The sequence below is a fragment of the Dendropsophus ebraccatus genome, chromosome 2 (genome assembly GCF_027789765.1).
Source record: "Dendropsophus ebraccatus isolate aDenEbr1 chromosome 2, aDenEbr1.pat, whole genome shotgun sequence".
NCBI lineage: Eukaryota > Metazoa > Chordata > Amphibia > Anura > Hylidae > Dendropsophus > Dendropsophus ebraccatus.
The window spans coordinates 217,609,633-217,635,519 of record NC_091455.1 but is presented as its reverse complement, the minus strand read 5'-3'; the positions used below and the strand labels follow the sequence as shown (position 1 = coordinate 217,635,519).

Below are 25,887 nucleotides of genomic sequence, written 5' to 3'. Positions count from 1 at the left end.
GAGAGAACCTACACAGGACATAAACAGAGCAGCAGAGGGCCCGGCCGGGTAATGACACCGACCTACATCACCTATTAACCATAGGATAAATCTATATATCACACAGTGATCACATAGGAAGGCTCAGCTATCAGCCTGCCCGGCAATCCTATGTCTGCTGACAGCACATAGGGGTTAGCATAGGGGGTCGGACACAGGTGCCAAAATCACCTGCTAATATGGTGTGCTAGGCCTTTGGGACCGGATATTGATGGTTGTTGGCTCCTACAAGGGTCAAACTAAACCCTCCTGTGAGTTGTGGGGCCGAGTGTGAGAGAGAAGAAGAGATAGAATAGAAGAGGACAAGTACCTGAGATTGGTCAAACAGTTTAACCCTTCCACTCCTTCAGCTGTGCAATAGGTCAAGCAGAACAGTAGGGACACCTAGTGGGGAAAACACAATACTACATCTCCCACTTGTGTGAACCTGAGGGAGTGACTTCACTATGCTGTAATGTAATGGACGGGCTGCATTACTGTATATTATGACAGCTTTATCCTTCACTATGCTGTAATGTAATGGACGGGCTGCATTACTGTATATTATGACAGCTTTATCCTTCACTATGCTGTAATGTACTGGACGGGCTGCATTACTGTATATTATGACAGCTTTATCCTTCACTATGCCGCAATGTACTGGACGGGCTGCATTACTGTATAATAGCTTTATCCTTCACTATGCCGCAATGTACTGGACGGGCTGCATTACTGTATAATAGCTTCATCCTTCACTATGCCGCAATGTACTGGACGGGCTGCATTACTGTATAATAGCTTCATCATTCACTATGCCGCAATGTACTGGACGGGCTGCATTACTGTATAATAGCTTTATCCTTCACTATGCCGCAATGTACTGGACGGGCTGCATTACTGTATAATAGCTTTATCCTTCACTATGCCGCAATGTACTGGACGGGCTGCATTACTGTATAATAGCTTTATCCTTCACTATGCCGCAATGTACTGGACGGGCTGCATTACTGTATAATAGCTTTATCCTTCACTATGCCGCAATGTACTGGACAGGCTGCATTACTGTATATTATGACTGCTTTATCCTTCACTATGCCGCAATGTACTAGACGGGCTGCATTACTGTATATTATGACAGCTTTATCCTTCACTATGCCGCAATGTACTGGACGGGCTGCATTACTGTATATTATGACAGCTTTATCCTTCACTATGCCGCAATGTACTGGACGGGCTGCATTACTGTATATTAGCTTCATCCTTCACTAAACTGCAATGTACTGGACGGGCTGCATTACTGTATAATAGCTTCATCCTTCACTATTCCGCAATGTACTGGACGGGCTGCATTACTGTATAATAGCTTTATCCTTCACTATGCCGCAGTGTACTGGACGGGCTGCATTACTGAAAATCAAAGGTAATATCTTTCAATGGGTAATAAGGCAACGGGTGATCTGGAGGGACGGTTGTAAAGGACAAGACATACTGATATGTCTACTAATGCTTCTTATATGGCCTCCCTCTAGTCTCTATGGTCTCTCTGGTTGATATGGGGAGTTCCTGTAGTCTCTATGGTCTCTGGTTATTATGGGGAGTTCCTGTAGTCTTGGTGGTCTCTCTGGTTGTTATGGGGAGTTCCTTTAGTCTCTATGGTCTCTGGTTGTTATGGGGATTTCATCTAGTCTCTATGGTCTCTGGTTGTTATGGGGAGTTTCTCTAGTCTCTATGCTCTCTCTGGTTGTTATGGGGAGTTTCTCTAGTCTCTATGGTCTCTGTTTGTTAAGCGGAGTTCCTCTAGTCTTTATGGTCTCTCTGTGGTTGTTACTCTTGTCGAGAGAGTCCCAACCCAAAGTAGTACTGTGCTCTGCCGGAACTTTAGAAGTATAATAAGTAGAATACTTGATAGTAGAGAGAATACTTGTGCATGTTTTTCGACTTCTTGGTCTTTGCACCACCTATTGCCCACCAGTGTCTAGTGACCCGTCCTAGAGGGTGACACAAGTCCCAGACCTTGTTACCTGGGTTAAAGTGACTGTACCACCAGGCCCAGGCTGAAGCACTGGAGGCGGGCCGACCCACCCTTAGTGTGAAGAAACCCTAGCCCCTCCATGACGTGACTCCATTAGAATCAATGAAACCCTATAATAGAGGGGCTAGGGTTTCCTCCCACTAAGGGTGGGTCAGCCTACTTCCAGTGCTTTAGCCTGGGCCTGGTGGTACAGTCACTTTTAACCAGAGTAATCAGAATTTTGTGGTTACACCCGCGCTGCAAGATAGAGTACGTAGGCTTCTAGCAACTTTGCTCTGCTCTATCTGGATTAGTTCCTCTTTTTTCAGGATACTGTCTTGCAACTTTAGACATGTTCACTGCGTGGGCTGGGATGATCTGGGAGCTGGGATGTCCTCTCTGATAGTGTTTAGCACTGCATACTGTGTACAAGTACTACCTTCAATAAATTGGTGTCTGTTCCCTTGTGCGTCTGTCCTGTACCACACCTCAGACTACACTGGACTTATCCTCTAACAGGGGACCTGGCATAAGCCAGGGCCCACTTTGACTGCTGTAGGGACTGTTTTGGCTTGTGTCCTTCCTCTACAGAAACCAGAGTAAGGCTCACCAAGTGTGTGTGTCTACACTTCCTCTCCCCATGTGATAACTTCCTACAGTATATATAGCATGTGCTGTGAGTGGGTGAGTGCAAGAGGAGAAAGGAGATAGGTAAAGAAGAGAAAGAGCTCTTATTGGTGCACAAATCACAGGAACAATAACCCTTAGTTACCTACAGCTGTGCAATACTTGAGCATACAATATACATACTAGCTACATCTAGTGGCAAAACTTAGGTACTACATCACCACTACTACTTTGGAGTACAGGCTTTTGCGAGGGGTGTAAAGACAAGTAACACCTGTGGTGGGACACCTCACATGAGACAAGTTCAATTACCTTTATAAAGAAGCCAATGTCACACTCCGCCCCCTGAGGACTCGCACTGTATATAAGTTTACCACGTTTGCCTATAATGTTCCTTAAACAACTTAGGACCTGAGGACCTGTAGCCAATCCCCAATAATGAGATAGCTGGGGGGTCCTGATCACACACCTCTTTACACTCTCTTGATACACCCTTCCGTCCCTGAGATATGACTATTTTCCTTAATAGTCAGATGGGCGTGTCCTTAATGTGATACAGGAGTGAGGGGTGTGTATGCCTTATACATACCCCCTGACAGTGTAATCACATCACCTGATAGTCACTCCATTTATAAAACATCACGCCCATCTGACTATTAACTGAATCTTGGGAATGGAAGGACGTATTAAGAAACCGTAAAGAGGTGTGTGACCGGGCCAGCCTATGCTGTATAATGGTACTAACAGATAACTTGTGGAGGTTTGACCACAGATCCCCTTTAATAGGATGACCCTTTCTGTAATCCTGTAATGCCATGTAAGCATTGGAAATGTCCTGTTTGCAGGTGGTTGGTTCTTGCCATAGCGATGTGTCGCTTCTATATGGATAAAGGAACACCCAAAGGCCTCTACAAGAGTGTTCAGAAGACTCTCAAATTTTTCCAGACGTTTGCTTTACTTGAGGTAAATTATCCTTTTTTTTTATATAAGGTGTGTGTATATATATATATATATATATATATATATATATATATATATATATATATATATATATATAAAATCCAAATTGTAATCCAAATCCACTCTTAAACCAAAGCAAATGTCCCCATAAGAAATCACTGATCTGCAGACAATTGGTTCCACACCCCAAATATACTGATTATTATTCTGAATAACATGTAGAAGAGATGAAATAATGAGAAGCAGCTGGATCTGTGATATATAAGTTACTGTACAGTATAGCAGCATGTGGTATATAATGTATAGTAACTGTATAACCCTGATAACACAGCAGTTGGATATGTGATATATAAGTTACTGTACAGTATAGCAATCAGCATGTGGTATATAATGTATAGTAACTGTATAACCCTGATAACACAGCAGCTGGATATGTGATATATAAGTTACTGTACAGTATAGCAGCATGTGGTATATAATGTATAGTAACTGTATAACCCTGATAACACAGCAGCTGGATATGTGATATATAAGTTACTGTACAGTATAGCAATCAGCATGTGGTGTATAATGTATAGTAACTGTATAACCCTGATAACACAGCAGCTGGATATGTGATATATAAGTTACTGTACAGTATAGCAACATGTGGTGTATAATGTATAGTAACTGTATAACCCTGATAACACAGCAGCTGGATATGTGATATATAAGTTACTGTACAGTATAGCAGCATATGGTGTATAATGTATAGTAACTGTATAACCCTGATAACACTGCAGCAGCTGGATATCTATATAATAAAAATGAAAGTCTGTCTGTCTGTCTGTCCTCTATAGACTTCAAAACGCCTGAACCGTTTGACCCCAAATTTGGCACACAGATACATTGGGTGCCCGGGAAGTTTTTAGCGAAAGTCCCGTCCCCGCCAGATGTACAGGAGGGGAGGGGGAGGGGAAAGAGAGGCGCCCTATAGAGATGAATGGGAAAATCTCCTCACTGCAAACACAGGTGATATAATTAGCTGCAGCAGACACGGCAGTTGGAGCCTTAGCAACCAATAGGATTACTGCTTTCATTTTCACAGGGAGCAATGGTTGCTAGGGAAGCTGCCTCACAACATCCACAGTAATAACTGGTAGGCCCCCTACTCCAACTATACAGTACAGGTATACAGGACCCCCTACTCCATCTATACAGTACATGTATACAGGACCCCCTACTCCATCTATACAGTACATGTATATACAGGACCCCCTACTCCATCTATACAGTACATGTATATACAGGGCCCCCTACTCCATCTATACAGTACATGTATACAGGACCCCCTACTCCATCTATACAGTACATGTATATACAGGAGCCCCTACTCCATCTATACAGTACATGTATATACAGGACCCCCTACTCCATCTATACAGTACATGTATACAGGACCCCCTACTCCATCTATACAGTACATGTATACAGGGACCCCTACTCCATCTATACAGTACATGTATATACAGGACCCCCTACTCCATCTATACAGTACATGTATACAGGACCCCCTACTCCACCTATACAGTACATGTATATACAGGGCCCCCTACTCCATCTATACAGTACATGTATATACAGGAGCCCCTACTCCATCTATACAGTACATGTATATAAAGGACCCCTATTCCATCTATACAGTACATGTATACAGGACTCCCTACTCCATCTATACTGTACATGTATACAGGGCTCCCTACTCCATCTATACAGTACATGTATATACAGGGCCCCCTACTCCATCTATACAGTACATGTATATACAGGGCCCCCTACTCCATCTATACAGTACATGTATATACAGGGCACCCTACGTCATCTATACAGTACATGTATATACAGGGCACCCTACGTCATCTATACAGTACATGTATATACAGGGCACCCTACTCCATCCATACAGTACATGTATATACAGGACCCCCTACTCCATCTATACAGTACATGTATACAGGACCCCCTACTCCATCTATACGGTACATGTTTACAGGGCCCCCTACTCCATCTATACAGTACATGTATACAGGGCCCCCTACTCCATCTATACAGTACATGTATACAGGGCCCCCTACTCCATCTATACAGTACATGTATACAGGACCCCCTACTCCATCTATACAGTACATGTATATACAGGGCCCCCTACTCCATCTATACAGTACATGTATATACAGGACCCCCTACTCCATCTATACAGTACATGTATATACAGGACCCCCTACTCCATCTATACTGTACATGTATATACAGGGCACTACAGGTATACCAAACTGTGACTGGGTAACATTGCCACACCAGACCTGACCAATACCACCAAACTGTGACTGGGTAACACCGCCACACCAGACCTGACCAATACCGCCATACTGTGACTGGATAACACCATCATATCAGACCTGACCAATACCGCCATACTGTGACTGGATAACACCGCTATACCAGACCTGACCAATATCACCATACTGTGACTGGATAACACTGCCATACCAGACCTGACCAATACCACTATACTGTGACTGGATAACACTGCCATACCACACCTGACCAATACCGCCATGCTGTGACTGGATAACACCACTATACCAGACCTGACCAATACCGCCACACTGTGACTGGAGAACACCGCCACACCAGACCTGACCAATACCGCCATACTGTGACTGGATAACACCGCTATACCAGACCTGACCAATACCGCCATACTGTGACTGGATAACACTGCCATACCAGACCTGACCAATACCGCCATACTGTGACTGGATAACACCGCTATACAAGACCTGATCAAAGATTTTCTAGCAAGTCTGAACGGGAGGGTACTGCCCCTCTGCAAGGTGCTACCCTACGCACCAGACCATGGGTGCCTAATGGTAAATACGACCCTGCAGTTATACAAGACACTACAGGTATACAGGACCCCAAAACTATACACTACAAGTGCACGGGACCTCCACCAACTATATACTACAGGTATACAGGACCCCAAACTTTACACTACAGGTATACAGGTCCCCAAAACTATACACTACAGGTATACAGGACCTCCACCAACTATATACTACAGGTATACAGGACCCCAAACTATACACTACAGGTATACAGGACCCCAAAACTATACACTACAGGTATACGGGAACTCCACCAACTATATACTACAGGTATATAGGACCCAAAACTATACACTACAGGTATACAGGACCTCAAAACTATACACTACAGGTATACAGGACCTACACCAACTCTGTACTACAGGTATACAGCACCTTCACCAAATCTTTACTACAGGTATACAGGACCCCAAAGCTTTATACTACAGGTATACAGGAACTCCACCAACTATATACTACAGGTATACAGGACCCTAAACTATACACTACAGGTATACAGGACCCCAAAGCTATATACTACAGGTATACAGGAACTCCACCAACTATATACTACAGGTATATAGGACCCCAAACTATACACTACAGGTATACAGGACCTCCACCAACTCTATACTACACTTATACAGGACCCTCAAACTATGCACTACAGGTATACAGGACCCCCGAACTATATACTACAGGTATACAAGACCTCCACCAATTATACACTACAGGTATCCAGGACCCTTAAACTATAAACTACAGGTATACAGGACCTCCACCAACTATACATTACAGGTATAGAGCACCAACTATATACTACAGGTATACAGGACCCCCGAACTATACAGTACAGGTATACAGGACCTTCACAAACTGTACACTGCAGGTGTACAGGACCTCCCTCAACTATACACTATAGGTATACAGCCCCCCCAACTATGCACTACAGATATGCGAGACCCCTGAAAACTATACATTGTGGGTATACAGAAACCCCCCAACTATGCACTACAGGTATACACTAATTCCACTGATTAACTTAGATGAAACAATACCTTTAGCTTGGCCTCCTGGGCACCTTAGAACAAATCTAATTAACGCACTGACACTTTATACCCGGGCAGCGCCGGGTACATTTTCTAGTGTGATATATAAGTTACTGTACAGTATAGCAATCCGCATGTGGTGTATAATGTTTAGTAAGTGCATAACCCTGATAACACAGCAGCTGGATATGTGATATAAAAGTTACTGTACAGTATAGCAGCATGTGGTATATAAGGTATAGTAACTGTATAACCCTGATAACACAGCAGCTGGATCTGTGATATATAAGTTACTGTACAGTATAGCAGCATGTGGTATATACTGTATAGTAACTGTATAACCCTGATAACACAGCAGCTGGATATGTGATATATAAGTTACTGTACAGTATAGCAGCATGTGGTGTATAATGTATAGTAACTGTATAACCCTGATAACACAGCAGTTGGATATGTGATATATAAGTTACTGTACAGTATAGCAATCAGCATGTGGTATATAATGTATAGTAACTGTATAACCCTGATAACACAGCAGCTGGATATGTGATATATAAGTTACTGTACAGTATAGCAGCATGTGGTGTATAATGTATAGTAACTGTATAACCCTGATAACACAGCAGCTGGATATGTGATATATAAGTTACTGTGCAGTATAGCAGCATGTGGTGTATAATGTATAGTAACTGTATAACCCTGATAACACAGCAGCAGCTGGATATGTGATATATAAGTTACTGTACAGTATAGCAATCAGCATGTGGTGTATAATGTATAGTATCTGTATAACCCTGATAACACAGCAGCAGCTGGATATGTGATAAGTTACTGTACAGTATAGCAGCATGTGGTAAATAGTGTATAGTAACTGTATAACCCTGATAACACAGCAGCAGCTGGATATGTAATATATAAGTTACTGTACAGTATAGCAGCATGTGGTATATAATGTATAGTAACTGTATAACCCTGATAACACAGCAGCTGGATATGTGATATATAAGTTACTGTACAGTATAGCAGCATGTGGTGTATAATGTATAGTAACTGTATAACCCTGATAACACAGCAGCTGGATATGTGATATATAAGTTACTGTACAGTATAGCAGCATGTGGTATATAATGTATAGTAACTGTATAACCCTGATAACACAGCAGCTGGATATGTGATATATAAGTTACTGTACAGTATAGCAGCATGTGGTATATAATGTATAGTAACTGTATAACCCTGATAACACAGCAGCTGGATATGTGATATATAAGTTACTGTACAGTATAGCAATCAGCATGTGGTGTATAATGTATAGTAACTGTATAACCCTGATAACACAGCAGCAGTTTGTAGATACAAGATGGAGCTGCAGGTTCCCATAATGCTGTAGTGTAGTACAACAGGCTACAAAAGCAAAGCAGAGCTGCTGTCAGAGGTCTGTGTGGTCACATGACAGCAATGGGGAGGGGTGGTGTGTTTAGCATGGACCAATCAGGAAGTGAGAATCACAGAGCTGTGCAGGAGGACAGTGACAGAAACTTTATATAGCAGTTTGAATGGCTGGATGGAGTGTGAGTGCAGGCACATTATAGCAGCAGTGTGAATGGCTGAGTGTAAGTGCAGGCACATTATAGCAGCAGTGTGTATAGCTGAGTGTGAGTGCAGGCACATTTTTAGCAGCAGTGTGTATAGCTGAGTGTGAGTGCAGGCACATTTTTAGCAGCAGTGTGTATAGCTGAGTGTGAGTGCAGGCACATTATAGCAGGAATGGAGAGGATGGGAAACACAAGGGCTGACATATCTGCTGTGCAAAACGCTCTTAATCTAAGTTTCTCTTAAAAAGGAAGTAACACCAGGTACATCCTCTTTAATCTGAACCGATCTCATCCGTTTTTCGGACTGCGGCCTGGTTCCTGTGCCCGGCGCCGTTCTATGCACCGGACCCGGACGGCGCTCTAGCACTGGAGGTAGGCCGGCCCACCCCCAGTGGGAGGGAACTCCCTCCCCAGTATCACACGGCTCCCTTAGAATGAATGGATCCGTGTCATAGAGGGGAGGGAATTCTCTCCCACTGGGGGCGGCTCGGCCGGCCTCCAGTGCTTGAGCATCGGCTGGTTCCGGTGCATAGAACGGCGCCGTGCACGGGAACCGGGCCGCGGTCCGAAAAACCGACCGCGGCACCTGCTTCCCCGTGGCGCCGCTGTTCGATCCGTCGGTTCAGATTACAGAGGATGTACCTGGTGGTAAATCCTCTTTAAACCCTTTTTTATAGCTACAAGATCCTGGTGGTATCTATAGAAACTTTAGTCCATTCAGCCTATAAGGCGTTTGTGAGGTCTGAGCCTGACACTCTCCATTCCAATTCATCCCAATAGGTGTTGGATGGGGTAGAGGTCAGGGCTCGGGTCTTCCACACCAGACTCCCCCCTCCTCCCTCCATGCCACTATGGACCTCACTGCTCACACTGGGGTACAGTCACCCCCTACCCCAAATTGTTCTCACTATAGATTGCAGTAGGCAGTATTTGGCAAGGTGTCCCACTGTATAGATGGGGGGCGAGGTGTCCCACTGTATAGATGGGGGGCGAGGTGTCCCACTGTATAGATGGGGGGCGAGGTGTCCCACTGTATAGATGGGGGGCGAGGTGTCCCACTGTATAGATGGGGGGCGAGGTGTCCCACTGTATAGATGGGGGGCGAGGTGTCCCACTGTATAGACGGGGGGCGAGGTGTCCCACTGTATAGATGGGGGGCGAGGTGTCCCACTGTATAGATGGGGGGCGAGGTGTCCCACTGTATAGATGGGGGGCGAGGTGTCCCACTGTATAGATGGGGGGCGAGGTGTCCCACTGTATAGATGGGGGGCGAGGTGTCCCACTGTATAGACGGGGGGCGAGGTGTCCCACTGTATAGATGGGGGGCGAGGTGTCCCACTGTATAGATGGGGGGCGAGGTGTCCCACTGTATAGATGGGGGGCGAGGTGTCCCACTGTATAGATGGGGGGCGAGGTGTCCCACTGTATAGATGGGGGGCGAGGTGTCCCACTGTATAGATGGGGGGCGAGGTGTCCCACTGTATCGATGGGGCGCGAGGTGTCCCACTGTATCGATGGGGGGGGGGGGCGCGAGGTGTCCCACTGCATAGATGGGGGGGGCGAGATGCCACACTGTATAGATGGGAGGGGGTAATCTGTCTATATAGTATATACTGTATATATTATTCAGATTTTTGTGTGTTTTGCCTCTTTGTGTAGATTTTTGTATATAACCTATTATTATGTTGTTCTCTATTTCAGTTGGTTCACTGCGCACTTGGTGAGTTTTTACATTTACATAATGATATAACTAATAATAGTAATATATACTGTATAATAATGTATATCACTATATGACATCTCTATATATACCAATAGACGGGGGGAGGATTATATACATTGGGCCCCATTCACACCATGTTCTGCTGCCTGTTGGAATACTGTCAGAACGTGTATCATGGCAGAGACTGGGGATGGCAGAGACCTCCAATCCTCCAGCTGAAGCTCTGGCCGTCCAGGCATGATGGGAGTTGTAGTTTTGCACCAGCTGGAATGTGTGTGGACTGTGTGTGTGGACTCTGGGTGTGTGTGTGTGTGGACTCTGGGTGTGCGTGTGTGGACTGTGTGTGTGTGTGTGGACTCTGGGTGTGTGTGTGTGTGTGTGGACTCTGGGTGTGCGTGTGTGGACTGTGTGTGTGTGTGTGGACTCTGGGGTGTGGGTGTGTGTGTGTGGACTCTGTGTGTGTGTGTGGACTCTGGGGTGTGTGTGTGTGGGGGAGTGGAGTGTATATAGTATGGGTGGAGTTTCCTGAGTGAGTGGCAGATAACGGACTCTCTTCTTCTTCTCTCCGCAGGTATTGTGCGCACTTCGGTGCTAGTAACTGGGGTCCAAGTCAGTTCCAGAATCTTCATGGTCTGGTTCATTACTAACAGCATTAAGCAGGTGGGGGCGCTATCACATTGTTCTCTGTAATTCACCAGTTATTAAGTGCCATGGAGGTCTTCCTGCATCGCTGTCTCCTCTACTCCAGGGGATTTACCTTCTAGCACTTTCCACAACCCTGGATCTGCTCTCTACTGTTTGGACCCATTGGATCAGAGTTACTAAGACTGCCTTAGCAGAGACAGCATTAGTAAATCTGTCCATAACATTTAATTGCTGGGCCCCCGGGAAACAAGAGACGGTGGTCCCAGGTGTTTATTATGAATGTGAGGGGCCATCACTGGGCCGGTACATCCTGCAGAAAGTATCACCCACCGCTCCATCTGTACAATCACCCCACGATACTGGAGGTTACAGGTGGCGGCAGCGGTCAGACCCTTCTTCCTCTGACACCTATCTCCTATCCTGCTATTTTTACTCAGAATACCCCTTTAGTCCCGCCCCCAGGACCACTTCAGGACCCCTCCTCCGGGTGGAGTTTGCCTTCATAGGTATATGCTGCCAAAACCGGGGGAATATAAGCAAATATATATATATGTGTATGACTCCCAACCAGGATTATCCAGGGTAACCATCCAAAATGGCGGCCCCCAAAATAGCTGTTTCTGGAATGTTTTGGGGCCAATAGAACAAGGCATGGCTTAAAGGGAGCCGGTCATTGACCCAGTGCTCTGCAGGCTGGCGGCATTTTCAGAATAACAGACTTTAAAGGGGGTCTCCAGGATAAGAAAAGACAAAACAGCGCCCCCTGTCCTTAGGTTGTGTGTGGTATTACAATTACTCTCCATTTGCTTCAATGTAACTCATCTGCAATACCGCACACAACCTGAGGACAAGAGAGGCGCTGTTTAATGTTTTTCTAAGCCTGGAGGACCCCTTTAATCCCCAGCAGCCACACTATCTGCTGCCAGTCAGGGCCCAGGTGATGGGTGCTGTGGGTGATGAATGCTGCTGCTCCCATCAATCATACTGATATTAGTCCCTCCACTAATTCCTGTCCGTCTACCCTGTGACTTACCTGTCCGGAGCTCTGGGTCTTACCTAGTATGCCGGATATGGCGCTGGGCAGCAGATATGTGCAGATGAGGCACCTGGAGAGATGGTGATCATTCTCTGGGCTGCTGGGCTGGCGGCCATGTGTCTCTCTGCTCACCGCTGCTCACAAGCTGTAACAGATCTGCCCCAGCCTCATCCTCCATTTATATCAGGCGGCACTAGCGTCATCTACAGCAGCACTTCTCCCCTCCACTCCTCATGGCACCAACAGGGCATGTGCTGGGGAGCCCCTGAGAAGTATCACAGGTGATATATAATTATACCCATCAGGTAGTATCACAGGTGATATATCATTATACCCATCAGGTAGTATCACAGGTGATATCATTATACCCATCAGGTAGTATCACAGGTGATATCATTATACCCATCAGGTAGTATCACAGGTGATATATAATTATACCCATCAGGTAGTATCACAGGTGATATATCATTATACCCATCAGGTAGTATCACAGGTGATATCATTATACCCATCAGGTAGTATCACAGGTGATATCATTATACACATCAGATAGTATCACAGGTGATATATAATTATACCCATCAGATAGTATCACAGGTGATATCATTATACCAATCAGGTAGTATTACAGGTGATGTATAATTATACTCATCAGGTAGTATCACAGGTGATATATAATTATACCCATCAGATAGTATCACAGGTGATATATAATTATACCCATCAGATAGTATCACAGGTGATATATCATTATACTCATCAGGTAGTATCACAGGTGATATCATTATACCCATCAGGTAGTATCACAGGTGATATATCATTATACTCATCAGGTAGTATCACAGGTGATATCATTATACCCATCAGATAGTATCACAGGTGATATATAATTATACCCATCAGATAGTATGACAGGTGATTTATCATTATACTCATCAGGTAGTATCACAGGTGATTTATCATTATACTCATCAGGTAGTATCACAGGTGATTTATCATTATACCCATCAGATAGTATGACAGGTGATTTATCATTATACTCATCAGGTAGTATCACAGGTGATATCATTATACCCATCAGGTAGTATCACAGGTGATATATCATTATACTAATCAGGTAGTATCACAGGTGATATCACTATACTAATCAGGTAGTATCACAGGTGATATCATTATACCCACCAGGTAGTATCACAGGTGATGTCATTATACTCATCAGGTAGTATCACAGGTGATATCACTATACCAATCAGGTAGTATCACAGGTGATATATAATTATACCCATCAGATAGTATCACAGGTGATACATCATTATACCCATCAGGTAGTATCACAGGTGATGTCATTATACTCATCAGGTAGTATCACAGGTGATATCATTATACCTATCAAGTAGTATCACAGGTGATATATCATTATACCCATCAGGTAGAATCACAGGTGATATCATTATACCCATCAGGTAGTATCACAGGTGATGTATAATTATACCCATCAGGTAATATCACAGGTGATATATAATTATACCCATCAGGTAGTATCACAGGTGATGTATAATTATACCCATCAGGTAATATCACAGGTGATATATAATTATACCCATCAGGTAGTATCACAGGTGATGTATAATTATACCCATCAGGTAATATCACAGGTGATATATAATTATACCCATCCGGTAGTATCACAGGTGATATCATTATACACATCAGGTAGTATCACAGGTGATATATATAATTATACCCATCAGGTAGTATCACAGGTGATATCATTAAACCAATGAGGTAGTATCACAGGTGATATATAATTATACCCATCAGGTAGTATCACAGGTGATATATATAATTATACCTATGAGGTAGTATCACAGGTGATATATAATTATACCCATCAGGTAGTATCACAGATGATATATTATTGTAGGTTATACTATACTATAGGGTGTAATATACCAGGAGGAGTAATATAGGATGTCATACACCAGGAGGAATAAGCAGGTATTGGTCCAGCGCTGCACACCTGATGGCAAATATGTGACCGCAGCCTAAAATATCAACAAAATAGTAAACTAAAGGGATTATCCAGCCCTACAAAACATGGCCACTTTTCCCCTACTGTTGTCTCCAGATCAGGTGCGGTTTGCAATTAAGCTCCATTTACTTCAATGGAACTGAGTTTCAAAACCACACCCTGGAGACAACAGTAAAGGGAAAGTGGCCATGTTTTTGTAGCACTGGATAACCCCTTAATCCTGCAGATGGTGCCGTGTACTGCACAGTTACTATATTTCCACTAGAGGGCAGTATTACCAAACAGGAGAAATAGACCACTATTGACGCCCTGTGTATTATTACTCCTGTATAGAGGACTCCCTGTGTATTATTACTCCTGTAGAGAGGACACTGTGTATTATTACTCCTGTATAGAGGACGCTGTGTATTATTACTCCTGTATAGAGGACGCTGTGTATTATTACTCCTGTATAGAGGACGCTGTGTATTATTACTCCTGTATGGAGGACTCGCTGTGTATTATTACTCCTGTATGGAGGACTCCCTGTGTATTACTACTCCTGTATAGAGGACTCCCTGTGTATTACTACTCCTGTATAGAGGACTCCCTGTGTATTATTACTCCTGTATAGAGGACGCTGTGTATTATTACTCCTGTATAGAGGAAGCTGTGTATTATTACTCCTGTATAGAGGACTCCCTGTGTATTATTACTCCTGTATAGAGGACTCCCTGTGTATTATTACTCCTGTATAGAGGATTCCCTGTGTATTATTACTCCTGTATAGAGGACGCTGTGTATTATTACTCCTGTATAGAGGACGCTGTGTATTATTACTCCTGTATAGAGGACGCTGTGTATTATTACTCCTGTATAGGACTCCCTGTGTATTATTACTCCTGTATAGAGGACTCCCTGTGTATTATTACTCCTGTATAGAGGACACTGTGTATTATTACTCCTGTATAGAGGACGCCCTGTGTATTATTACTCCTGTATAGAGGACTCCCTGTGTATTACTCCTGTATAGAGGACTCCCTGTGTATTATTACTCCTGTATGGAGGATGCCCTGTGTATTATTACTCCTGTATAGAGGACGCTGTGTATTATTACTCCTGTATAGAGGACGCTGTGTATTATTACTCCTGTATAGAGGACGCTGTGTATTATTACTCCTGTATAGAGGATTCCCTGTGTATTATTACTCCTGTATAGAGGACACTGTGTATTATTACTCCTGTATAGAGGACGCTGTGTATTATTACTCCTGTATAGAGGACACTGTGTATTATTACTCCTGTATAGAGGACGCTGTGTATTATTACTCCTGTATAGAGGACACCCTGTGTATTATTACTCCTGTATAGAGGACTCCCTGTGTATTATTACTCCTGTATAGAGGACTCCCTGTGTATTATTACTCCTGTGTAGAGGACACTGTGTATTATTACTCCTGTATAGAGGACACTGTGTATTATTACTCCTGTATAGAGGACGCTGTGTATTATTACTCCTGTATAGAGGACACCCTGTGTATTATTACTCCTGTATAGAGGACGCTGTGTATTATTACTCCTGTATAGAGGACGCTGTGTATTATTACTCCTGTATAGAGGACACTGTGTATTATTACTCCTGTATAGAGGAAGCCCTGTGTATTATTACTCCTGTATAGAGGACGCTGTGTATTATTACTCCTGTATAGAGGACGCTGTGTATTATTACTCCTGTATAGAGGACGCCCTGTGTATTATTACTCCTGTATAGAGGACACTGTGTATTATTACTCCTGTATAGAGGACGCCCTGTGTATTATCACTCCTGTATAGAGGACGCCCTGTGTATTATCACTCCTGTATAGAGGACGCCCTGTGTATTATTACTCCTGTATGGAGGACGCCCTGTGTATTATTACTCCTGTATAGAGGACGCCCTGTGTATTATTACTCCTGTATAGAGGACGCCCTGTGTATTATTACTCCTGTATGGAGGACGCCCTGTGTATTATTACTCCTGTATGGAGGACACTGTGTATTATTACTCCTGTATAGAGGACGCCCTGTGTATTATTACTCCTGTATAGAGGACACTGTGTATTATTACTCCTGTATAGAGGACGCTGTGTATTATTACTCCTGTATAGAGGATTCCCTGTGTATTATTACTCCTGTATGGAGGATGCTGTGTATTATTACTGATGACTACGTCTTTCTCTGTATTATTACTGATGACTCTACGTGTTTCTCTCTGTATTATTACTGATGACTCTACGTGTTTCTCTCTGTATTATTACTGATGACTCTACGTGTTTCTCTCTGTATTATTACTGATGACTCGTTTTTCTCGATTCTTCCTCAGATCCAGAATGAACAGAGCGTCCTCCTCTTCCTGGTGGTGTGGACTGTGACTGAGATAACTCGATATTCCTACTACACATTTAACCTTCTCCATCACTTGCCGTACTTCATTAAATGGGCCAGGTGGGCGGTGTGCGCGGCGTTCCTTCTCGGATGAGGACAGATTGCTGAGCTTGGACGCTTCACTGAGATTTTATCTTGTTTTATTAGTACAGGACAGATTGTAGAAATCACACAGTCCCGTCCTGACATATTGGTCGCTTTATTCTCCATGGCACCAGATTGCATTTCCCTGTGTTTATAAATCTATTAGGCATCGCGCCCAGCAGCCATTTTGTTGTGGTGGTTTTTTTAACATTTTGTATAAAAATAATTATTTTTGGCCGGGACAGATTTAAAGGATCCTGTGATATTACAAATGTGCGTCCGATCTGCCACCACATGGTGTAGGACGTAGAGCTGGAGGAGCTGAGCAGATTCATATAAAGATTTGTGGGAAAAGTTCCAGGATAACTTATTTCATATCAATCTCTGCCCGTTCTGGGCTTGTTGGTCATGTGGGCGGTACTGCTCAGTGATTGACAGCTCTCTACATCTATGTGGAATCTTTTCCTATCAAACTATATATATAATTCCGCTCAGCTCCAGCAGCTCTATGACTTGCCACCTGCAAAATAAATGACGTTTTCAGTGACTGGTTTCCTTTAAAGAGTCAGTCGTCTCTTTTTTTTTTTGCAGAAATGAATAGTCTAGGCGATTTTACGAAACTTTGTAATTGGCTTTATTAGCCAAATCTGCCATTATCTGCATTAAAAAAGCCTTTTCCCAGGTCCCCCCTCCATCCCTCCTCTTTTCCATCCACTGCAAAAAATCAGGAAATTGTAACTTTTTGCATGGAGAGGGATGGGGGGAGTAGGGAATTAGCCGACAGCAGAAAGCAGATAACAGAGGATTACAGGCACAGAGCTGGGTGACAGCTGTAATCAGAGCTCAGAGAGGTCAGTGTTGACTGTCAGAGGAGATAGAGGGTGAGGTATTTGTAGATTAACTCTTTGTTGTTCTGTTTTGTTCTTTTCTTTAGCTCTCTCCATAGGAGAACAATGAAGACAGGGGGAGAGCTTCAAACTGCTTTTTCATGATAAAAATGCATTTTTCAGCTACCCAATGACAAAGTTTCTTAAAATCGCCAGGACTATTGATTTCTGCAAAAAATAAAAAAAATTCACGACAGTGACACTTTAAGGAAAAGTATGGAGCTATTATAGTGGTCACTTTGGGTAAGGAGCCTCCAGGTTAGGTAACGACCAGGGATGAGAGAGCTTACAGTACTATCACAGCGCACGGCTCAGCTTCTCAGCCTCAGCTCATCTCTAACTAGGACTTATCCTCCATGATCCAACAATCGGAAGGAATCCTAGATATTAGTCAGTCAGAAGTGACACTAAAGTCACAACTTTGCATCAAACAGGTGTGTGTGTGTACAGGTGTGTTTGTGTGTGTACAGGGGTGTGTGCAGGTGTCTATGTGTGTACGTGTGTGTGTGTGTGTGTGTACAGGTGTTTGTGTGTGCAGGGGTGTGTGTGGGTGTGTGTAGGCGTGTATGTGTGTACAGGTGTGTATGTGTACAGATGTGTGCGTGTGTATGTATGTGTTTGTGTGTACAGGTGTGTGCAGGTGTCTGTGTGTGCAGGTGTGTACGTGTGTGTGTGTGTGTATGCAGGTGTGTATGTGTGTGCAGGTGTCTGTGTGTGCAGGTGTGTACAGGTGTGTTTGTGTGTGCAGGGGTGTGTGTGGGTGTGTGTAGGCGTGTATGTGTGTACAGATGTTTGTGTGTACAGATGTGTGTGTGTGTGTGTGTATGTGTGTACAGGTGTGTGTGTACAGGTGTGTGTGTATGTGCAGGTGTGTGTGTGAGTACAGATGTGTATGTGTGCGCAGGTGTGTATTGTGTGTGTGTGTCGGGGTTCTTCCTACTGTAATGTAGAGTGCCTGGACCCCTCTTCCCTCCCCCTCCTCCCCCCATCCCCTATAGTGTGTGTGTGTGTCGGGGTTCTTCCTCCTGTGATGTAGAGTGCCTGGACCCCTCTTCCCTCCCCCTCCTCCCCCCATCCCCTATAGTGTGTGTGTGTGTGTGTGTCGGGGTTCTTCCTCCTGTGATGTAGAGTGCCTGGACCCCTCTTCCCTCCCCCTCCTCCCCCCATCCCCTATAGTGTGTGTGTGTGTGTGTGTGTCGGGGTTCTTCCTCCTGTGATGTAGTGTGCCTGGACCCCTCTTCCCCCCATCCCCTATAGTGTGTGTGTGTGCCGGGGTTCTTCCTCCTGTAATGTAGAGTGCCTGGACCCCTCTTCCCTCCCCCTCTTCCCCCCATCCCCTATAGTGTGTGTGTGTGTCGGGGTTCTTCCTCCTGTGATGTAGAGTGCCTGGACCCCTCTTCCCTCCCCCTCCTCCCCCCATCCCCTATAGTGTGTGTGTGTGTGTGTGTGTCGGGGTTCTTCCTCCTGTGATGTAGTGTGCCTGGACCCCTCTTCCCCCCATCCCCTATAGTGTGTGTGTGTGCCGGGGTTCTTCCTCCTGTAATGTAGAGTGCCTGGACCCCTCTTCCCTCCCCCTCTTCCCCCCATCCCCTATAGTGTGTGTGTGTGTGTCGGGGTTCTTCCTCCTGTGATGTAGTGTGCCTGGACCCCTCTTCCCTCCCCCTCCTCCCCCCATCCCCTATAGTGTGTGTGTGTGTGTCGGGGTTCTTCCTCCTGTGATGTAGTGTGCCTGGACCCCTCTTCCCTCCCCCTCTTCCCCCTATCCATGGACCAATGTTCGCCTATAATTGGGAGTGAAATGACTGTGGAGCAGTGAGTGAGGGGCTCCCTGCGCTGCGATGCTCTGCGATGCTCTGCGTGTGTCCCGGCTCCATGTTGGGCCTCTTCTCTCTTCTGGAGGACGGATCATCTGTAACACTCTCTCTCCTCTCTTTCCCCCGGCAGGTATAACTTATTTATTGTCTTGTATCCTCTCGGGGTCGCTGGGGAACTCCTGACTATTTATGCGGCTTTACCGTATGTGCGGAAGAGCGGGATGTATTCCCTCAGACTCCCCAACAAATACAACGTCTCCTTCGACTACTACTACTTCCTCATCGCGGTCATGTGTTTCTATGTACCACGTAAGTCTCTCCACAAGTCATAGTATTATTATAGTATTATTATAGTATGTTTTATCATCTATTCGTATACAGTATTATACATAAGTGTTTCTAAATATTATTTATTAACAGTTTATTATAGTCCCTTATTAACGGTTGAGAGGTGGTACCTGTCCAGGAGACACAAGGAGAGAGCAATATACTGGCTGAAGGCAATAGCTGCTGGGGCAATGACATAGGCTGTGTATAGAGAGGAGAGCTGATACAAGGCAGTCTGCTGGGAGAATATGTAGGCTGTGTATAGAGAGGAGAGCAGATACAAGGCAGTCTGCTGGGGCAATGACATAGGCTGTGTATAGAGAGGAGAGCTGATATAATGCAGTCTGCTGGAAGAATGTGTAGGCTGAATATAGAGAGGACAGCAGATACAAGGCAGTCTGCTGGGGGAATGATATAGGCTGTGTATAGAGAGGAGAGCAGATACAAGGCAGTCTGCTGGAGGAATGATATAGGCTGAATATAGAGAGGAGAGCAGATACAAGGCAGTCTGCTGGGGGAATGATATAGGCTGTGTATAGAGAGGAGAGCAGATACAAGGCAGTCTGCTGGGGGTATGATATAGGCTGTGTATAGAGAGGAGAGCAGATACAAGGCAGTCTGCTGGAGGAATGATATAGGCTGTGTATAGAGAGAAGATACAATGCAGTCTGCTGGGAGAATGTGTAGGCTGTGTAAAGAGAGAAGAGCAGATACAAGACAGTCTGCTGGAGAGAATGATATAGGCTCTGTGTGAGTATAGAGAGATAACAGCGCTCACACAGTACATTGAAAAGTAAGCAAAATTCTTAATAAAGACCTATAGAGAAAATAGCTTTCAACTATAATAAGTACAAAGAAAGAATTAGAAAAGCTTTTCAACAATCCATAAGATTAACCCCAAACAAACACCCACAAGACTTAATTAATCTGTAAACAACAATCAGCAAGACCAAACCGGGTACTACACCTACAGTAGCCATATAACCAGGTATAACACCTACAGTAGCCATATAACCGGGTACTACACCTACAGTAGCCATATAACCGGGTACTACACCTACAGTAGCCATATAACCGGGTACTACACCTACAGTAGCCATATAACCGGGTACTACACCTACAGTAGCCATATAACCAGGTATAACACCTACAGTAGCCATATAACCGGGTACTACACCTACAGTAGCCATATAACCGGGTACTACACCTACAGTAGCCATATAACCAGGTATAACACCTACAGTAGCCATATAACCGGGTACTACACCTACAGTAGCCATATAACCGGGTACTACACCTACAGTAGCCATATAACCGGGTACTACACCTACAGTAGCCATATAACCGGGTACTACACCTACAGTAGCCATATAACCGAGTACTACACCTACAGTAGCCATGTAACCGGGTATAACACCTACAGTAGCCATATAACCGGGTACTACACCTACAGTAGCCATATAACCGGGTACTACACCTACAGTAGCCATATAACCGGGTACTACACCTACAGTAGCCATATAACCGGGTACTACACCTACAATAGCCATATAACCGGGTACTACACCTACAGTAGCCATATAACCGGGTACTACACCTACAGTAGCCATATAACCGGGTACTACACCTACAGTAGCCATGTAACCGGGTATAACACCTACAGTAGCCATGTAACGAGGTATAATACCTAAAGTAGCCATATAACCAGGTATAATACCTACAGTAGCCATGTAACCGGGTACTACACCTACAGTAGCCATATAACCGGGTACTACACCTACAGTAGCCATATAACCAGGTATAACACCTACAGTAGCCATATAACCAGGTATAATACCTACAGTAGCCATGTAACCGGGTACTACACCTACAGTAGCCATATAACCGGGTACTACACCTACAGTAGCCATATAACCGGGTACTACACCTACAGTAGCCATGTAACCGGGTACTACACCTACAGTAGCCATATAACCGGGTACTACACCTACAGTAGCCATATAACCGGGTACTACACCTACAGTAGCCATGTAACCGGGTACTACACCTACAGTAGCCATATAACCGGGTACTACACCTACAGTAGACATGTAACCGGGTATAACACCTACAGTAGCCATATAACCGGGTATAATACCTACAGTAGCCATATAACCGGGTACTACACCTACAGTAGCCATGTAACGAGGTATAATACCTAAAGTAGCCATATAACCAGGTATAATACCTACAGTAGTCATATAACCGAGTACTACACCTACAGTAGCCATATAACCGGGTACTACACCTACAGTAGCCATATAACCGGGTACTACACCTACAGTAGCCATATAACCGGGTACTACACCTACAGTAGCCATATAACCAGGTATAATACCTACAGTAGCCATATAACCGGGTACTACACCTACAGTAGCCATATAACCAGGTATAATACCTACAGTAGTCATATAACCGAGTACTACACCTACAGTAGCCATATAACCGGGTACTACACCTACAGTAGCCATATAACCGGGTACTACACCTACAGTAGCCATATAACCGGGTACTACACCTACAGTAGCCATATAACCGGGTACTACACCTACAGTAGCCATGTAACCAGGTACTACACCTACAGTAGCCATATAACTGGGTACTACACCTACAGTAGCCATGTAACCAGGTATAATACCTACAGTAGCCATATAACCGGGTACTACACCTACAGTAGCCATGTAACGAGGTATAATACCTAAAGTAGCCATATAACCAGGTATAATACCTACAGTAGTCATATAACCGAGTACTACACCTACAGTAGCCATGTAATCGGGTACTACACCTACAGTAGCCATATAACCAGGTATAACACCTACAGTAGCCATATAACCGGGTACTACACCTACAGTAGCCATGTAACCGGGTACTACACCTACAGTAGCCATATAACCGGGTACTACACCTACAGTAGCCATATAACCGGGTACTACACCTACAGTAGCCATGTAACCGGGTACTACACCTACAGTAGCCATATAACCGGGTACTACACCTACAGTAGCCATGTAACCGGGTACTACACCTACAGTAGCCATATAACCAGGTATAATACCTACAGTAGCCATGTAACCGGGTACTACACCTACAGTAGCCATATAACCAGGTATAACACCTACAGTAGCCATATAACCAGGTATAACACCTACAGTAGCCATATAACCGGGTACTACACCTACAGTAGCCATATAACCGGGTACTACACCTACAGTAGCCATGTAACCGGGTACTACACCTACAGTAGCCATATAACCAGGTACAACACTTACAGTAGCCATATAACCGGGTACTACATCTACAGTAGCCATATAACCAGGTATAACACCTACAGTAGCCATATAACCGGGTACTACACCTACAGTAGCCATATAACCGGGTACTACATCTACAGTAGCCATATAACCAGGAACTGCCGAGGAAGCCATACTTACCCTCTCCACATCCTCCTGGGAATCTCCATTAGAGTGCGGCTTCCCCGGCTCTGGCTGGACCCCTCTTCCTGATGGCGGTCGGTGTCCTCCCACCTTAGCTGGTGATTGGCTAATGGGTGTGCAGGACTCTATTACACAGTCACAGCAGGGAGCGCCGTTTCGCCCGGCAGGGAGGGGGAAAGGTGCGAGCACTGAATGTCATATAGGTGGGATACGTGCTTAAAGGGACCATAAACAAGGGAATGTGGCTTCATGAAGACATCATGAAGTCTGTTATCATGGAGACACATAGGCCTGCTTAGGACATGTTTAGTCTATTGCAGTGAATTCTCATATGTTCTTCAGTATCTTGTTTCCTCTTAGTGTTTCCTCAGCTTTACTTTCACATGCTGCGCCAAAGAAGAAAAGTTCTGCACGGAGAAGTCTTTGTTGAAAAGGACGATTAACCCCAAGATGCCCAGGACTCTTCTCCACCAGCAGCAGTCTGTGACTTCTCCACCAGCAGCAGTCTGTGACTTCTCCACCAGCAGCAGCAGTCTGTGACTTCTCCACCAGCAGCAGCAGTCTGTGACTTCTCCACCAGCAGCAGCAGTCTGTGACTTCTCCACCAGCAGCAGTCTGTGACTTCTCCACCAGCCGCAGTCTGTGACTTCTCCACCAGCAGCAGTCTGTGACTTCTTCACCAGCAGCAGCAGTCTGTGACTTCTCCACCAGCAGCAGCAGTCTGTGACTTCTCCACCAGCAGCAGCAGTCTGTGACTTCTCCACCAGCAGCAGCAGTCTGTGACTTCTCCACCAGCAGCAGCAGTCTGTGACTTCTCCACCAGCAGCAGCAGTCTGTGACTTCTCCACCAGCAGCAGCAGTCTGTGACTTCTCCACCAGCAGCAGCACTCTGTGACTTCTCCACCAGCAGCAGCAGTCTGTGACTTCTCCACCAGCAGCAGCAGTCTGTGACTTCTCCACCACCAGCAGCTGTCTGTGACTTCTCCACCAGCAGCAGCAGCAGTCTGTGACTGTCAGCTAGGGGTCCTGGTTACCCACATCAGTCTTCCACATTCGGTCCGGCACCCTGCGACACTGACTCGCACCTCACGACCACACGAGGGGCCATTGTCATCGTGTTATAGAAAGGAAACACAAAAAAAGTGAAACGGCAAAGATTTTGATTGTATTATATTTTTGTACTGTATATCTATACTGACCACATTTCACTCCCCCCCTATAGCCGGCACTGTCATATGGCCACACTAGCCACACACCGTATCATACACTCATCAGCCATTGCATTAAAACCACTGCCCTAATAGTGTCTAGGTCCTTGTGCCACTGAAACAGCTCCGACCCCCTCAAGGACAGAGCTCCACAATGGTGTCCAGCATTAACATTTTCAGCAGTTTGCTCTACAGCAGCTCTTCTACGGGATCAGACCAGACGGCTAGTCTGCGGCCCCCATACATATCAAAGACCCTGACCCAAGGAACACCAGACGAGAGCGGCCGCTCTGAAGATGATGGGACCCCGCCATCAGGACATCATGGTTGCCCAGATCCTTAGAGTGTCCATACACCTTAGACTAAAGTTGGCATTGGGTGCGTTCAATTGACTGTCTAGGGTGTAAAGTGTCCTCCCCGTTCCCCACCACCAGAAAAGGTTTAGACATGTTGGATCCTTGGAGAGATAAGCCACCACCAGAGCTGTGTGGATACGGTTTACCCCCATAGAGCACACAAGACCGTCCATGCGTATGAAGTCGGAGGAGATGTCTCTCGGCCAACTGAAGGTTCAACAACCGCCCAACCACTTTAAGCTTCCTGCTCCCTATCCTTCCCTGACAGGCGCCATTCTCCCCATGTTATTTACCTGTTATAGTGTCATGGCTGATCGGTGTGGACTCGGTGACATAACTTGAAGCCCCCGGGCCCTCCCATGTGTCATTTATAACACTGGTGTCTTCTCATAGTGGGAGATGGCCCATTGGGGACCAGGGCCCTGGGGCGACCGCTACCTCTCTACTTGCTACAACCTGTAACCTCTATACGAGTTATGGAAAACAAAAGGGTCTGGTATTAAAATCCCATTCTGATATTTTAAGCTGCCGTCTTAATTGTCTTTTTATCACAGAAGGTAGAAATGGCCGCATGTTTCTGGATAAACCCTTTAAGGGAAATGACAAATTATTGTTATCATCCTTATTGTATGGAGCCAAGACCCAGCAGTCCTAGACGTCTATGGGACCTCTGATACCTCCCTATACCGCCGGTCCCATAGGAAGACATGGTGAGTATCTTCTGCAG

At 45.0% G+C, this 25,887-nt stretch overlaps 1 protein-coding gene across 5 annotated transcripts in view; it reads left to right on the top strand.

Annotated features, from left to right (window-relative positions):
- HACD1 (3-hydroxyacyl-CoA dehydratase 1) overlaps window positions 1–25,678 on the top strand; it is a 55,445-nt gene extending 29,767 nt beyond the window's left edge. For all 5 annotated transcript variants that reach the window (XM_069959550.1, XM_069959549.1, XM_069959548.1 and 2 more), the window contains 6 exons: window positions 3,502–3,619; window positions 10,871–10,889; window positions 11,464–11,552; window positions 16,947–17,068; window positions 19,924–20,102; window positions 23,957–25,678. In XM_069959550.1, coding sequence (XP_069815651.1) covers window positions 3,524–3,619; window positions 10,871–10,889; window positions 11,464–11,552; window positions 16,947–17,068; window positions 19,924–20,102; window positions 23,957–24,039 — 588 coding nt within the window. In that variant the 5' untranslated portion in view covers window positions 3,502–3,523 and the 3' untranslated portion in view covers window positions 24,040–25,678. The remainder of the gene's footprint in view (window positions 1–3,501; window positions 3,620–10,870; window positions 10,890–11,463; window positions 11,553–16,946; window positions 17,069–19,923; window positions 20,103–23,956) is intronic.
- The last annotated feature ends 209 nt before the right edge of the window (window positions 25,679–25,887 follow it).